The sequence below is a fragment of the Thalassophryne amazonica genome, chromosome 10 (assembly GCF_902500255.1).
Source record: "Thalassophryne amazonica chromosome 10, fThaAma1.1, whole genome shotgun sequence".
In the NCBI taxonomy this organism is placed as follows: domain Eukaryota; kingdom Metazoa; phylum Chordata; class Actinopteri; order Batrachoidiformes; family Batrachoididae; genus Thalassophryne; species Thalassophryne amazonica.
In genome coordinates this window covers 78,171,798-78,187,664 of record NC_047112.1, presented here as the reverse complement: position 1 = coordinate 78,187,664, position 15,867 = coordinate 78,171,798, and the positions used below count along the sequence as shown (strand labels likewise).

General features: G+C 40.9%; 1 protein-coding gene across 1 annotated transcript in view; it reads left to right on the top strand.

Moving 5' to 3' along the window:
* LOC117518136 (inactive N-acetylated-alpha-linked acidic dipeptidase-like protein 2) overlaps window positions 1-15,867 on the top strand; it is a 656,634-nt gene that overhangs the window by 246,346 nt on the left and 394,421 nt on the right. The window contains exon 7 of the mRNA XM_034179197.1: window positions 757-776. Within this exon, the coding sequence (XP_034035088.1) occupies window positions 757-776 (20 nt within the window). The remainder of the gene's footprint in view (window positions 1-756; window positions 777-15,867) is intronic.

Sequence of the window (15,867 nt, the reverse complement as noted above, 5' to 3'; positions counted from 1 at the left end):
TGTCGGGCAGTGGAAGGAGTACTTCGAGGATCTCCTCAATTCCATCGTCACGTCTTCTGAAGAGGAAGCAGAGACTGGGGACTCAGAGGCGGACTCATCCATTACCCAGGCCGAAGTCACCGAGGTGGTTAGAAAGCTCGGTGGCAAGGCTCCTGGGGTGGATGAAATCCGTCCTGAGTACCTTAAGTCTCTGGATGTTGTGGGGCTGTCTTGGCTGACACGCCTCTGCAACAACACGTGGCGATCGGGGACAGTGCCTCTGGATTGGCAGACCGGGCTGGTGGTCCCTCTGTTTATGAAGGGGAACCGGAGGGTGTGTTCCAACTATAGGGGGATCACACTCCTCAGCCTCCCCGGTAAGGTCTGTTCCAGAGTACTGGAGAGGAGAATTCGACCGATGGTCGAACCTCGGATTCAGGAGGAGCAGTGTGGTTTTCGTCCTGGTCGCAGCACACTGGACCAGCTCTACACGCTCCATCGGGTGCTCGAGGGTTCATGGGAGTTCGCCCAACCAGTCCACATGTGTTTTGTGGATCTGGAGAAGGCGTTCGACCGTGTCCCTCGGGGCACCCTGTGGGGAGTGCTCCGGGAGTACGGGGTCCGGGGTCCTTTGCTAAGGGCTATCCGGTCCCTGTACGACCGCAGCAGGAGCTTGGTTCGCATTGCCGGTAGTAAGTCAAACCTGTTCCCAGTGCACGTTGGCCTCCGCTAGGGCTGCCCTTTGTCACCGGTTCTGTTCATTATTTTTATGGACAGAATTTCTAGGCGCAGCCAGGGTGTAGAGGGGGTCTGGTTTGGGAACCACAGAATCTCGTCTCTGCTGTTTGCGGATGATGTGGTTCTGTTGGCTTCGTCAAATCAGGACCTTCAGCATGCACTGGAGTGGTTTGCAGCCGAGTGTGAAGCGTCAGGGATGAAAATCATTACCTCCAAATCTGAGGCTATGGTTCTTGACCGGAAAAAGGTGCTTTGCCCTCTTCAGGTCGGTGGAGTGTCCTTGCCTCAAGTGGAGGAGTTTAAGTATCTCAGGGTCTTGTTCACAAGTGAGGGACAGATGGAGCGTGAGATTGATAGACGGATCGGTGCAGCATCTGCAGTGATGCGGTCACTGTATTGGACCGTCGTGGTGAAGAGAGAGCTGAGTAGGGGGGCAAAGCTCTCGATTTACCAATCGATCTACGTTCCGATCCTCACCTATGGTCATGAGATTTGACTCATGACCGAAAGAACGAGATCGCGAGTACAAGCGGCCAAGATGAGTTTCCTCCGTAGGGTGGCTGGGCACTCCCTTAGAGATAGCGTGAGGAGCTCGGTCACTCAGGAGGAGCTTGGAGTCGAGCCGCTGCTCCTCCACGTCGAAAGGAGTCAGTTGAGGTGGCTCGGGCATCTTTTCCGGATGCCCCCTGGACGCCTCGCTGGAGAGGTGTTCCGGGCACGTCCCACTGGGAGGAGGCCCTGGGGAAGACCCAGGACACGCTGGAGGGACTACATCTCTCGGCTGGCTTGGGAACGCCTTGGGGTTCCACCGGAGGAGCTGGGGGAGGTGTGTGTGGATTGGGAGGTTTGGGCGGCTTTGCTTGAGCTGCTGCCCCCGCGACCTGACTCCGGATTAAGCGGAAGAAAATGGATGGATGGAAGAAAAATGTCACGCCATCAAGCTTAGATAACCCCCAATTCAAGAGTAAGTAAGTCCCTTCAGCAGCTCCCTTGTGTTGCACTCGAGGTCGCCACAGCAGGTCCAAGGAGGGTCTGCATGTCGAATTGGCACAAGTTTTATGCCAGATGCACTTCCTGACGCAACTCCACATTAAATGGAGAGAAGTAGCAGGGGTGGGATTCGAACCGGGAACCTTCAGCACTGAAACCAAGTGCATTAACCACTTGGCCACCACCCCTGCATATCTTCAAATTCAAGAATGGTGACTAAAAACATTAAAATACCAACAAGAGCCACCTCTTTGGATTAACTTTTGTGGTGTTAATATATGTAAAGTCTAACTGCAGAAAGATTTGCTCTACAAGACTCAAGAGAGTCCAACACCCAAATGTTAAATGTTTGACATGGATTCATGTAAATTGATTCTAGTAAGTGATTCATTGATACTATGATGTATGGCTCTGTGGGATCCATTGTATCCATTTCATGTTTTACCATAAACACAGAGCTGTTACATAAAATTTTTGAGATGTTGCCTTTTAATTAATCATACTACAATCATATCTTTGTATTTTCACCTTTACATTTAATAGCATGTATTTGTTAAACTGCAAATTTAGGATTGGGGGTCTGTCGCCATCTCATGGGATATGCAGGAAATAAGATAGACAGTGGGAGGAGGTGCTGCAAGAGGTGACCTAATGCTTTATCTCAGGGAATTGTGATGGATCATTTCTGCTCCTGTTTGCTGCCTTTGATGCAGAAAGCTTTCCTAATCAAAAATCCATCTCACTTATGAGTATTCATGTAAATAAGAATGCACCTGTTCTTATTACACCATCTGGCTCTTAAAGAGGAAGTTCAGCATTGTTCAACTTATTCTATATCTATATTTTTTTTGACATTTTGAGGGTCATCTTATCACTCAAGACCACACACACACACACACGCTGTTAGCTCAGAGTGAGAAGAAGTCCCATGCCGCCACCGCCGAAATAGCTGAATTTAAGCTACTGTACAAAAGTATGTTGATTCTAATACAGAATTACCGTTTCACATTTGATGGATTTTCACATTTATGGATTACTCCGCGCCCTGACCGCTGTTGGAGAGACGCTTACTGCTTCACGGTAAGCCTCGCCGACCGAATTACCTACAGAAAAATAAACCGTGCAAATGATGGAACTGGATTAGAATGGGAATAACCCCCTTGTGTCTGATGATTTGTGGACGTTCGCAAATATCCATTTTACCGTTAAAACTCCTTTTTACCAGCTCCGTTAACACGTCGCCTGTAAAGCCAATCATCAGACACAACAGGATTATTCCCTAAACGTAATAACATTGCTGTTAGGTGATTCAGGCTCAGCATCACTTCATTTCAAGACCATATTTATTTTACAGACCCTTCACTCATTTAAATTAGTGTTCTAACACATTATCACATATTGTCATGGAAATGACTTCAGGTTAATTCTGCTTTAACCTCATTCTTCTCTTGAGGTTGGGTCTTGCACGGCACACAGCCGGGCCTTGGCGTATGCACACTAACTGTCAAGTGGAAGTAATTGCTTGTGGCATGACCTGTGCTCTTTTGTGCAAAAGTACACATGATTCTGGGCCACATCCTCTTTATTAACATCTCTGCAATGTGAATAATGTATCCTGTTAGCATCTGATTATATCTGACTGCCTTCATCTCTCGTAATACTTCTAATGTAAGTGGGAAGCAATCCTTTACCATGTTGTTTTGTTACTCTCCTCGTCTATACATTTGGAGATTTTCATTAAACATAATAAGTAATAATAATGTAATTCATATAACACATTCAGAATAATATATTTCAAAGAGCTTAATCATTAAAAATGATTTAAAAATAAGAATATTAGTCTGGTGCATCTCAGTTCACTTTCACTTTGCTCAGCCAATGAGAAGCTGGGAAGCAACAGAATTAAATAATTACTAGCGTGTTGCTCATGGGGATCCATGGGCTCTAGATGGGGTAGTGTTTCTAAAATAGGTAGCTGACATTTTTGTGGTAAGTGTGGTAATAAATTAAGCAAAGCTTGTATGAGTTGGAATGGTGCGAGTCCAGAATGTTTTTAGAATCTTAGACCTCAACAATTTTTAGAAGAGGAACTCAACCCTTTTATTTCCTGTTAATTATGTAATTTTTTCCATGTTAGTTATGTTTATAATAGATTTAACATCTCGTCATAATTGTTCAAATGAGCTACGTTGTGATGCGGTCTGCTTTTCTTTGCACACTTGCATGAACCCGTGCAAAGTTTACAATGGTTTACAATGAGTTTACAACGAGTTTACACTCTGGCACGGCAGATTGTGTACCAGTGTGCCGATCAAATTTGTGCAAGTGTCAAGGCACTTTTAGGATTTAAATTCAAACCCAGTACTTTTATTTTGTGAAGCATGCTATCCACTCCTCACTGTCACACAACTGACAAATGTGCTGTAAGTTTATCCATTCATTCTAAAAGACTGATTTTTAGTGAATCTACATAAAGAGCTGCTGTGGTTACGTGCATAATTTAGAATGTAACTGCCCATACAAGTCTTATATATTCTTGTGATACTGAGACAAGTGTGTTTGTGTGTTTCTTGGGGGATTTGAAAGACTGGAAAAGAAACTTGAGCGTTATCCTGTTCAGCCCATCACCCGGTGTGTATATCTCCCTACGTTCTGTTGCTTTTTTTTTCCTTTTTGTCATCTTTTCCTGTTTTTGGCAAGCAGTGACAGTGAATACATCAGGGTGTTAAAGAGTGTCATTAAGCTTTCATTAAAACACCATCATCATTAGAGAAGGATTGCTTACTCCCAGGATTCATGACTTCAGCAACTCAGGAACATCAGAACACAGTCAGTGTTTATTATAACAACAATATTGTTGGCTGAGTGTGAGGCACAAATTGCTTCCAGCAGATTTAATTTTATAAGCAATTTTGCCAGTCACTATGTCAGATGTGCCAAACACATGTTGGCATTGACTTTTTTTTTTAGCATTTAAGAACTTCAAAACTGCACACAAGCATTACTTGATTCCACAAACCACGTGAGCATTGGCAAATGTGGAAAACCTTTTTTTGTGGTAATTTTAAAGTTTATTACCAAGTTGAATGTAAAGTCTCTTTATTATTAATACAACCTCAATTCCAATGAAGTTGGGACATTGTGTGAAATGTACAACCCCAATTCCTATGAAGTCGGGACATTGCGTAAAATGGAAATAAAAACAGAATACAATGATTTGCAAATCCTCTTTAACCTATATTCAATTGAATACACCACAAAGACAAGATATTTAATGTTCAAATTGATAAACTTTATTGTTTATGTGCAAATATTTGCTCATTTTCAAATGGATGCCTGCAACACATTACAAAAAAGCTGGGACAGTTGTATGTTTACCACTGTGTTACATCACCTTTCCTTCTAACAACACTCAGTAAGCATTTGGGAACTGAGGACATGAATTGTTGAAGCTTTGTACGTGGAATTCTTTCCCATTCTTGCTTGATGTACGACTTCAGTTGTTCAACAGTCCGGGGTCTCTGTTGTCGTATTTTGTGCTTCATAATGCGCCACACATTTTCAATGGGCGACAGGCCTGGACTGCAGGCAGGCCAGTCTAGTACCCGCACTCTTTTACTATGAAGCCACACTGTTGTAACACATGCAGAATGTGGCTTGGCATTGTCTTGCTGAAATAAGCAGGGACGTCCCTGAAAAAGACGTTGCTTGGATGGCAGCATGTGTTGCTCCACAACCTGGATGTACCTTTCAGCATTGATGGTGCCATCACAGATGTGTAAGTTACCCATGCCATGGGCACTAACACACCCCCACACCATCACAGATGCTGGCTTTTGAACTTTGCACTGGTAACAATCTGGATGGTCTTTTTCCTCTTTTGTTCGGAGGACCCAGTCAATACCCAAATTTCATGACAATAGGTGAGCATAGGAGCGTAGGTTGGCTGCTAAATCGAGACTCTTGCCTTCAGGATCAGCTCTTTCTTCACCATAATGGTCCAGTACAGCAATTACAGAACCTCAGCTGCAAGTAAACCTGTCAGAGTTAATCCACTGTGGGTGGACCAGAGAGAGTAAAGAAAGAAAAATGCAGTGCCCTCCAGGAGTAGATTTTGGCAGCCCTGCTCCAAACTAAACTTGCCATTGCTCCCAGTGTTTTGTGATACATTGACAGGAGGTTTTGTGTTGTCGATTCATCTTTTACTTCCTGGACAATTTGGATGGATTCAAGTCCTCGCCAAATAAACCTCTCACTTCTGAGTTCACATATTAAGCAAAATGCACTAAACCATGTCTTTCTAACAACAATGTGTGTCCTTAGCCTGTTTACCAATGCCCCAACAATAAGACTATCTTCCTCCTTTTTTGCCTGCTCCATCTTTTAGAAAATATGTGCTCACATAGGCTAATCAGATATTTTCCATTGATGCTGTTATTTCCCAAGATAGCACCTTCTCGAACCCCCACAGCTAGGTATCCATTGAGTCTGCTTTGCAAGCACCAGCTCTGATAAGGCAAATACATCAAAAGTATGAGGAAAAGAGGCCTGTTGCTGTGTCACTGGCTGCACAAAAGAAGACGAAAGTCTTTGTTTACCACCAATATTTGAGGGTCTGAAGTCAAAGTGGATTAATATTATTTGTGATGGATGTGTACCCACAACTCCTAAAGTGTTGCATATGTGTGATAACCATTTCACTTCTATCTGCTTTCTCAATGAGGGCTAGTAAAATGCAGGACTTGTTACAATTCTGAAGATAAAGCATGGGACGTCCTGACTGTCTGCAGACAACACCAGGATTGGCGTGGGTTGTTTAGCAAGAAACATCAAAGACAAGTGATGGGGACCTCTGAGACTGATGTAAGCTTGTTGAAATATTTTGACCACAGTGTTGGTTCAGGAAGGCCACCATCTGAAATCACCAACACTTCTCAGCTGGTAGAGCAGCAGATTGCCTGTGATCTGTTCATTGCCTGGTTCATTTAGGATGCCCTGTTGAACTACTTAAAGCTGCCCACACACTGCCTCTCTGCAAGCCAGTTTGCAAGCAGCCTCCACCCTAACTCCTCTGTCAGTGCTGGGTCTGATTTAATCAATGTCAAGTATGTTGTCACTGATGCCAGCTCTATTCCGATCTCTGTTTTTATGTGGGGCTGGAATGTTTTTTTTTTTTTTTTGGCTTTGTTTTATTACTGCTCTCCGTGCCTTTGGCTTGCCACGTATGTGCATAGAAGAGCAGGGAGGTCCCAGAACAGAGCCATACAACCATATATAACTTGCTGCAATTAAAATATAAATATATTTTGTTTTGAGAAATGGTCCTGACTGAAGTGAGCTTTAATAACAATGCACCTGCGCCTGGCACACTTCTGTCTTAGATGGAAAGACAAATAACACTGATTGGATAATTACATAACATGATTGTGACTAATTATGGAAGTTTATGTCAGGGGTTTGAACCAAAATTTTTTGCCAACTGGTTCGTTCCAAACAGGAACTGTATTTTAACATTTCCGGTTTGGGGTTACACTCCAAAACTGACATTCCCAAACCAGTTATAATAAAAAATATAATTCTCAAAGTCTTTAATAATGTTCCATGTCAGCTGTGGGACACTGAAAACACCGTATATGCCAGACCTGTATGTGGTGCTGTAACCCTCCCACAAAAATGGAGAAGACAATACAGTGTGCTGTTGCAGATAGCAGAAGCTAGAACTTTTCTAACAGGACACTGATTAAAATAAAGAGTTTTAAGAGAAAGAGGGGCCGAGCTGATCACCTGACATAGACTTATAGTGTATTTAAAGAGAGCAGTGTGTTCGTGTATTTTTAAAAACAAGACACTGTGTTGCTCTCAGCCTCCCAGAGAAGCTTGTTGTTATGGATAAGATGCAGATTGAGGAGCGGTCCAGTATCTGACTGAACCCAGCATGAAATAATCAGAAGCAGTTCCAAAAAGAAAACACATTTATTTTTCTCCCTTTGTGCTATACATGAAATACTAAATAATTAGAGTTCTGGTGAGGTGAAAAGGCGGCGCGCTCTCTCAGCGTCTCAACAGTCGGAGTCCGAACGTTCAGGACTCAGGAGTTCCGCCAACACCCCCCCCAGGTGACTTTCATAGCTTCATATCAAGCTTTTTATTTGAAATGGTGAAAATGAAAATGTAGGCTAACTTCGACTGTTTAAAATATTACAATCATTCACACACTGAGTAATTATAAAGTCTTAATCTGACCTGTTGTGTCATTTCAGTCGGATTCATCATCACAGCCTGACGAAAAGATGTTTTTGTTTGAGAAGACAAACTCTGGGAAATACTTTAATTCCTTATCGTGGAACTTACTAAAAAACAGTGTTTTTAAAAAACAGCCTGAACTGGAAAACTGCAGTGATTTGTCAACAACAACAAGAAACATAACTTACTGTAAATGTTGATATATATTCCCGCCAGTGTTCAGCCTTCTGACACATCATCTGCATACTATTTGCAACAAAACAAAAAAAATCCCATTTTGTCCACCAAGACAAAAAAAAAAATGAAAAAAAGATAGTAATGACCCAAATCAATGTAGTGTTTGAAAAGAAGCCTGTTTATGTTTGCCTGCTCCAGGTGCATTTCGCAGTGTGAAAATGCAGCGCTTTGTCCCACCAACAACAACCAAAATATACGACAGGCGGAAGTGGACCTCACCTCATGTCGAGTTTATTTGCGGTTTGAAAACATCACTGCATCATTGTAAACTGAAATCTTTTCAAGAACAAAAAATAACTGGATTAATCAGATCCCATTATTTTAAATAAACGGTTCCTTTCCAGAAGGAATATAAAGTTTCTGGTTTCATTTTCATTTCTGGTAAAATTCCAAAGGTTTCTGGTTTTCATTTTCATTCCACGAACCGGTTCAAAGCCTTGGTTTTTGCTGAGATCTGTGGAAATAGTAAAAAGGAGTTGGACACACCCTAAATGAACTTGTGCTATGGACCTTAGAACGTGCACCACAGAACATCAAGCTTGATCACATTGTCTCTTGTTAAGGTAGAACGAAAACATTCTGCAGGAAGGCTAGAAAGATATTTGTGTAAGTCGTATCTAAATCCAAAACAAAAACTGTTCCATCTTGCAATGTTCAAATATGTGCCAGTTGAAGGATTTTTTTTTTTTTTTTCCAAGGCTTTCTCTTCTTTTTGGGTGAGGTCAACAGAAGCCAGGCTTCCCTTATTTTCAGATTTTCAAAAACTCATATTAATAATAATTTTATTTCTCTCCACACTGGAGGGACTACGTCTCTCGGCTGGCTTGGGAACGCCTTGGGGTTCCCCCGGAGGAGCTGGGGGAGGTGTGTGTGGATCGGGAGGTCTGGACGGCTTTGCTTGAGTTGCTGCCCCCGCGACCCAACTTCGGATAAAGAGGAAGAAAATGGATGGATGGGTGGATTTATTTTTCTCATTACAGTGGCACTGCCTCCACCTTTTCCCTTGTTTTCATTATTTTAAAATTTCTGAAAACTGTTCTTGTGTTGATTTAGCCTGTTTTGAATATTCTCATTTTTAACAGAATATTTTTTTCAGTTAAATGAACTTGACAGATTTTAACTAATGATTATCTTGGCAGCATTTTTCCCTTCCACAGATTTCAGATTTTCATGTATTCTTTTTTAGATGAAAGCGTTCGAGTTAAAAATTGTTACTTAACCTTCGAAAATACATCATCTGGCATATTGTCAGTGATGCACAGACATCATCGGGGAAATCAAACCATTTCTCTCAGTTCCTTGATACTTGACAGTTATTCATCTCAGTGATTTGATCTATCTGTAGCTGTCCTACACATTGCCAAGCTAGCTGCTTTCACCACTGTGAATATGTCTGGATGACACAAACACACACAAACAGATGCACCCCCCCCCCCCCCCCCCCCACACACACACACACACACACCAGGTTTGCAGAATTATATATCTATTAATAATAGGATAATCATGGAATGGCTGATTTAAAAAGTGTGAACAACGCCAAGGTATTGATGTGTTGTTTCCTTGCCTTAGGGATGATTCAAACAATGGACAACAGAACAGGCACAGAAAGAAGGTCTGGAGAAAACACACAAAAAATCATTGTGGGAGTGAGTGAGGGAAGAGGAGAAATTGATGAGACAACTGTTTCCATCAGCCCCTGAAATTGGAGTTAAATGCTTCATTCTTGCATTACAATGAAACTTGAATTGACTTTGTATTTTTAGAAGAAATCACAGAATGAGAAACTGTCAGAATTCATATTTAAAAGCCATAAGACATTAGAAGGCATATCACACTCCAATCAACACTATCTTTTACAAAAAGTATTTTCCAGATTATGAATCTTTACTTCCAGCTCTTTAACTTGTGGGAGTCCTGATGTAGCTGATAAAAATACAAATGAGCTATACAACGTCTAAAAAATGCAGATATATTCAGAGCTATTTTTAGCCATAAAAGTGACATAACCTAAGGTGCTGCCTGAAGGTCACTCCACCTGTGTTCAGCTACAGTCCACTTCATGATTTACGTCAGCACACACAGTCAATTTGGGATTTTTTTTTTTTTTTGTCTCCAAATGTAATATGGCTTTAATATGGCTTTAAAATAAAAGTAGCATGTTCCCCGTGGGGATCCATGGAGTCTAGAATAGAGTAGAATAGAATCTTTATTTTCATTGCACATATATACATAAATACAACAAAATTTGTCCTCTGCATTTAACCATCTTAATTACAGTTAGGCAGGCCAACCACTAGGAGCAGTGGGGAGCCACAGTCCAGATATAGAGACTCTGCCTTGGTCAGGGGCAGAGAAAGGAGAATACCCCAAATAATCATGTTTTTAATTGTGGGAGGAAACCCATGCAGACACGGGGAGAACATGCAAACTACACAAACAATCTCACAACCTTCTTGCCGTGAGGTACCAGCACTAACAACTAAGCCACCTTGCTGCCCTATGCTGTCTAGATTGGGTAGCATTTATAAAATAGGTAGCTGACATTTTTTTCAAGGGTGGTAAATTATGCAAAGTTTCTATAATGAGTTGGAATGGTGTGTGAGTCTAGAATGTTTTCAGAACCTTAGACCTCAACATTTTTTGGAGAAAGAACTCAACCCTATTATTTCCTCTTAATTACGTAATTTTTTAATGTTAGTTTATTGTCTTAATGTATTTCTAAATTGTTTAGATTCTCGTTATCATATGCACACGATTATTATTATCATTAATGTTATTATCAGTATTATTATTCATATTAATAGTACTATTTTATAGGGCTGAAACGATTAATCGAGTAACTCGAATAATTTGATTACAAACAGTGTTCGAGACAAATGCCTCGAAGCTTCGTTTAACGTTGTAGTACATATGCCAGGCCTGTGTGTGGCGCTGCAACGTCTGCAGAAAAAAAAACAGAAGAAGACTGGAGCATAACAGCTAATCAAATTAGCAACGATAGCTACCACTTTCCAACGTGACACAAAGCAAAATAAAGCCTTTTAAGAGAAAGATGGTCCACGCTGATCATCTGAAATAGACTTACTGTGCATTTAAGGGAAGGAGTGTGTTTGTTTATTTTTTAAAAATACACGGTCTGCTCGACGTGGGGAGGGACTATTGACCCAGTGGCCGCTGTCTCTCTGCCTAGTGTGAGGGACTGTCAGACCTGGCGAGTCACAGCTCTGTCCCCGGCTACACTGACAAACAGCAGAAGTCCACTCTTCTGTGTTTCCCTCAGACTCGCACTGATGAGTTTTTAATTTTTGCTTTTTTGGGCAAAACACAACACTTCACAAACACGGTAACTTAAATAATATAATAAAAATAAAAAACTGACTGCGAGGCTGCATGTTCAACCTCCAGCTGAATTGCAGAGAAAGAGGGATAAGAAAAATCACGCAGGGACCCAGTCCACCAACCTTTATTAAAAAAAAAACCTTAAAAATGGTTACATTTTACAAGTTGGAGAAAACAAAACAGAAAGCCACATCCCATCGCCATTTCAGCAAAATACCAACACTTTGGCGCAGTGACATTGTGCCATTGCTTAGGGAGAGCCCTGGACTATTGATGATGTTTAAAAGCGCAGAAGTACTTTTTATCCGATTACTCGATTAATCACCAGAATAATCGATACAATACTCGATTACTAAAATAATCGATAGTTGCAGCCCTACTATTTTATTTTATTATTACTTCTATTTTGTCATTTAATTTTAAATGGACCACAACTGAAATAAGTGTTTTCACTTTCTTGTGTCATCCATGCAGTTTTAATGTATTTACAATTATATTATGTGCTTACATTTAACTTACTAAAAATCACGCTTGCACACATGCATACACGTACACAGATGCTACTTCACATTTAATATATAGATGATTTACTGCCCCCTGCTGGAATGGTGTGTAAGTCAAGAATGTCATTATCAATGTCTGTTGGATACACAGGTGCCACTTCACTTTTAATATATTATATATTAAATTTTATTTTATTGATTAAAAGTAATATATTTTTGTCTTTTCTGCATTCTGCCCCAAGTAGGTGCTTTTATTTTTACACACCCACAAACAGAGATGGTGGCGGAAGACGTCAAACACACTACAATTCTCACTCATGGTAACGGCAAGATGACAGTTAATTAACCTGACTAAATCAATTGAACTGCAAAAACACAATAAATCAATAACACTAACAACACTGTTAAAATAACATGAACCACAGTAACAACATTTAAGACCCCAAAACCCCAAACTCCTGCATTGCAGTACAATGTCCATTGTTCACTGCTGTTAGCTAATATCCCTAATTTCTCCAAAAATATTAGTCCTATCAACTTTATGTTTTTGCAGTGTTCATCCTTGGCACCAAAAATAAAATGAAATACAGCTTTTATTTTATTTTTTTTTAACTTTCACTTTTGATGCTTCTTACCTTGTGTGCTGCTATACAATGCTGCTGGAGCCTCAGTTTCCCTGATGGAGTCTTCCCAAGGAATTAATAAAGTTCTGTCTAATCTAATATATTCATGTTTATTTATTTAGAATTGTTGGCTCATTTGACATTTTATTTGCTGGTGATGTGTACTTTACGTTACTTATTTAAAACTCTACTCATTAAATCCTTAAAGGATCCAGTTTAAGCTGTTACACTGCAGAATGTTACTGGTATTTTGACATATGACATGAACTTATTAGTCTGTATAATAACAATTAAAATAAGGCCAAAGCCTGTACTCGTTTACAGAAAGGCCTTTTGTCTGCCTGGATGTTTGCCATTGAGGACCCTGGGCAGTTTAATGATGTGGTGGATGTGGCAATGTTTGGCACCAGTATGTACTCCCAGATTTGACTTCAGTAAAAGATCAAGATAGGTAGTCTTTTGGTAGTCCAACAACTGTGTCATATGATCACCAGGTGTATAATTTCAATTCAGTTCAACTTTATTACAGACTCAGAGCCCAACAAATGACAAAAACAATGACAATAATAATAAAAAAAAAAATGATTAAGAATGACTTTTTAAAAATAGACAGCTGTACCAGTGTTTCCACATTCTGGACTGTTAACAAATGGCACTCCAGCGAATGTCAACCAGGGACACAACAACTTGATTTACAGAGTGTTTCAGTCGACAGATAAAATTGTACATATATTTCCTCAGTGTGGCTTGCAGTATTTACTCTCGCCAAGAGAAACATCTCACTTGCACTGGTCCATCTCGGCCATCTCATAAGCACACGAAAAGCATCATTGTAGGCTACCTGCAGCCTTTGCAAGCTTCCTTTTTTATAGTTGGACCAAAGATGTGCTGTGTACAGAGGCACACAGTAAGATTTAAACAGCATTATTTTCACCCTATCTGTTATGTGTCGACGCGGGTTGAGGAGCGGACCTGCGTCAGACGGAACCCAGTGCTACAAATAACCAGAAAAGCGGTTCCAAAAACAATATATTTATTTCACCAACTGGTGCATAAAAAGTGTAAAAACAGAAATAGCGTCCTTCTGGTGGAGTGAAGGCTGGCACGCTCTCCAGCGCCCAAAAGGATCGAAGCCCGGCGCTCCTGGACCCACTACTACCGCCAAACACCCCCCAGGTGGACACGACAAACCGACTCTCTGCGAAGCATAGAAGAGGTGAGGTAAGTTAGCAGTTACAACTAATATCCTTCAAAAGACACACACTATCAGCAACACATACAGGTCTGTATTTTAAGCTTTATGCAAATAAGCAGCTTCTCACAACAGGTGGAGGATCACTTGTCCGCATGCCACAGCAGTGAGAAGCAAGCTGCACAATCCTCATCACAATTCAAGTTTAGTGCGTAACAAAATACCAAGTTACTATCAACAATTAGTCAAACACTTAATCACCTTTGATGTGTGCTGACAGCATGTGTCCCTCACCCTTCCTTGCTTCACGGCTCGATGTGTCAAACCCAGGCGCGGTCCTCAGCGTCTCACAAACGAACATCACAAGGTCGAGTTCCCGGCAGTTCTGCTTGAATCACACGACTTAAATGCAGAACGCCATCCAATTATCTGCTTCAGCTGAAAGTCTTTAAGGTTGCATGTGAGCACCATTCACAGGTGCTGCACATGATGTTGATGAGGGTGAAGGATTCTTCAGCCAGCACCTTCTCCACAGACAAATCAGTTCTCATGCCACCTGGAGAGCAAAGAAAAAAAAGAACACCAAAATATCCAGCCACACCCCCCAACACACAACATTATCTGTACAGGGTCCAAATCTGCATGCCAGGGTATTTGCCTGAGCATATAAATTTCTACATTGTGTATTTATATCATCGTCATCAGACAAATCCTCTGTGAGTACATGGTCAAGATATTTTATTTTATCAGTTACATTAAGCACAGTATTTGACAAATAAAAGACAGGAAACCTTGTATCTCTGTCCTCCTTAGTTCTACAAATCATTGCCATACTTTTTAATGCATTGTATTTGATGTCATGTTCCGAACCATAGTGGGAACAGATTTTAAGTAGTTGTTGCAGCCCGGCAGTGCTCGGACTGAAAACCACCAGGTCGTCTGCATACATTAGATGATTTAAAACAAGGTCACCAACTATGCATTCAGTGCTACAAGCTTTCAGTCTGGTTGAGAGATCATCCAAATACAAATTTAAAAGAATAGGGGATAATATCTCCCCCTGCCTGACCCCATTACATGCACTAAAAGGTTCAGACACGCTGTTTCCCCATTTAACCAGCATCTTTTGATGAGCATACCAATACAGTAATATTCTAACAACAAATTTGGGTACACCCCCCTAAATTAATTTCATAAATAGTTTTCTGTGATTTACTCAGTCAAAGGCTTTAGAGGCATCTAAAAAACACATAAAAACAGATGAATTTTGATTTTTGTATTTCATAACTATTTCTTTGAGAGCGTATATACACGTCTGTGCCAAGCTTAGCTTTAAAGCCAAACTGGCTATCTGATGATGCCACAAATTTTGATATCTTGTCTAGCAAAATTTTTTCCACAATTTTGGACACAATGCTGGCCAACGCTATAGATCTAAAATTTTCTGAACTGCCTATTTTCCCAGCTTTATCTTTAATAACAGGAACTAGCATTTGCTCCTTGACACAATAATAATAATAATAATGTGATTTGATGCCAACAGGCAAACACGGATATCTAGTTCATGGTCCAAGGTCAGGTCAGGAATGAGAGCATGTGATAACAGAGTTGATCGTGTCATCCACAACACTATAGAACCACCCTGGGTCATGGATGGAAACTGCCTAAGCAAACAACTTTCCCATCCCCACAGATCGGTACATACAGAAGTATGTGCCATTCAATCTGGCACACACTTGGCTTTTTCCTTTTTCTGGGGTCTTAAACAATGTGGGAACTGTGTCCTGGATCGAGAAATGTGCCATATGACCACAATGTCATAGCTGATGTTTCTTCACAATGCAACTGGTTTGCTGCCATCTGTTTAACATGAAGAGCCATGCTGATCGCGAGTGCAAAAACATGGTGCAGAGGGTACAAATCCTTTTGAGTCACGTCTCAGTGGACATCACTATTTAAAAGGTATGAAATATCACTGCAAAGCTGAGCAGTGGGTGCAGCAATGGTAGATTTACTGTGG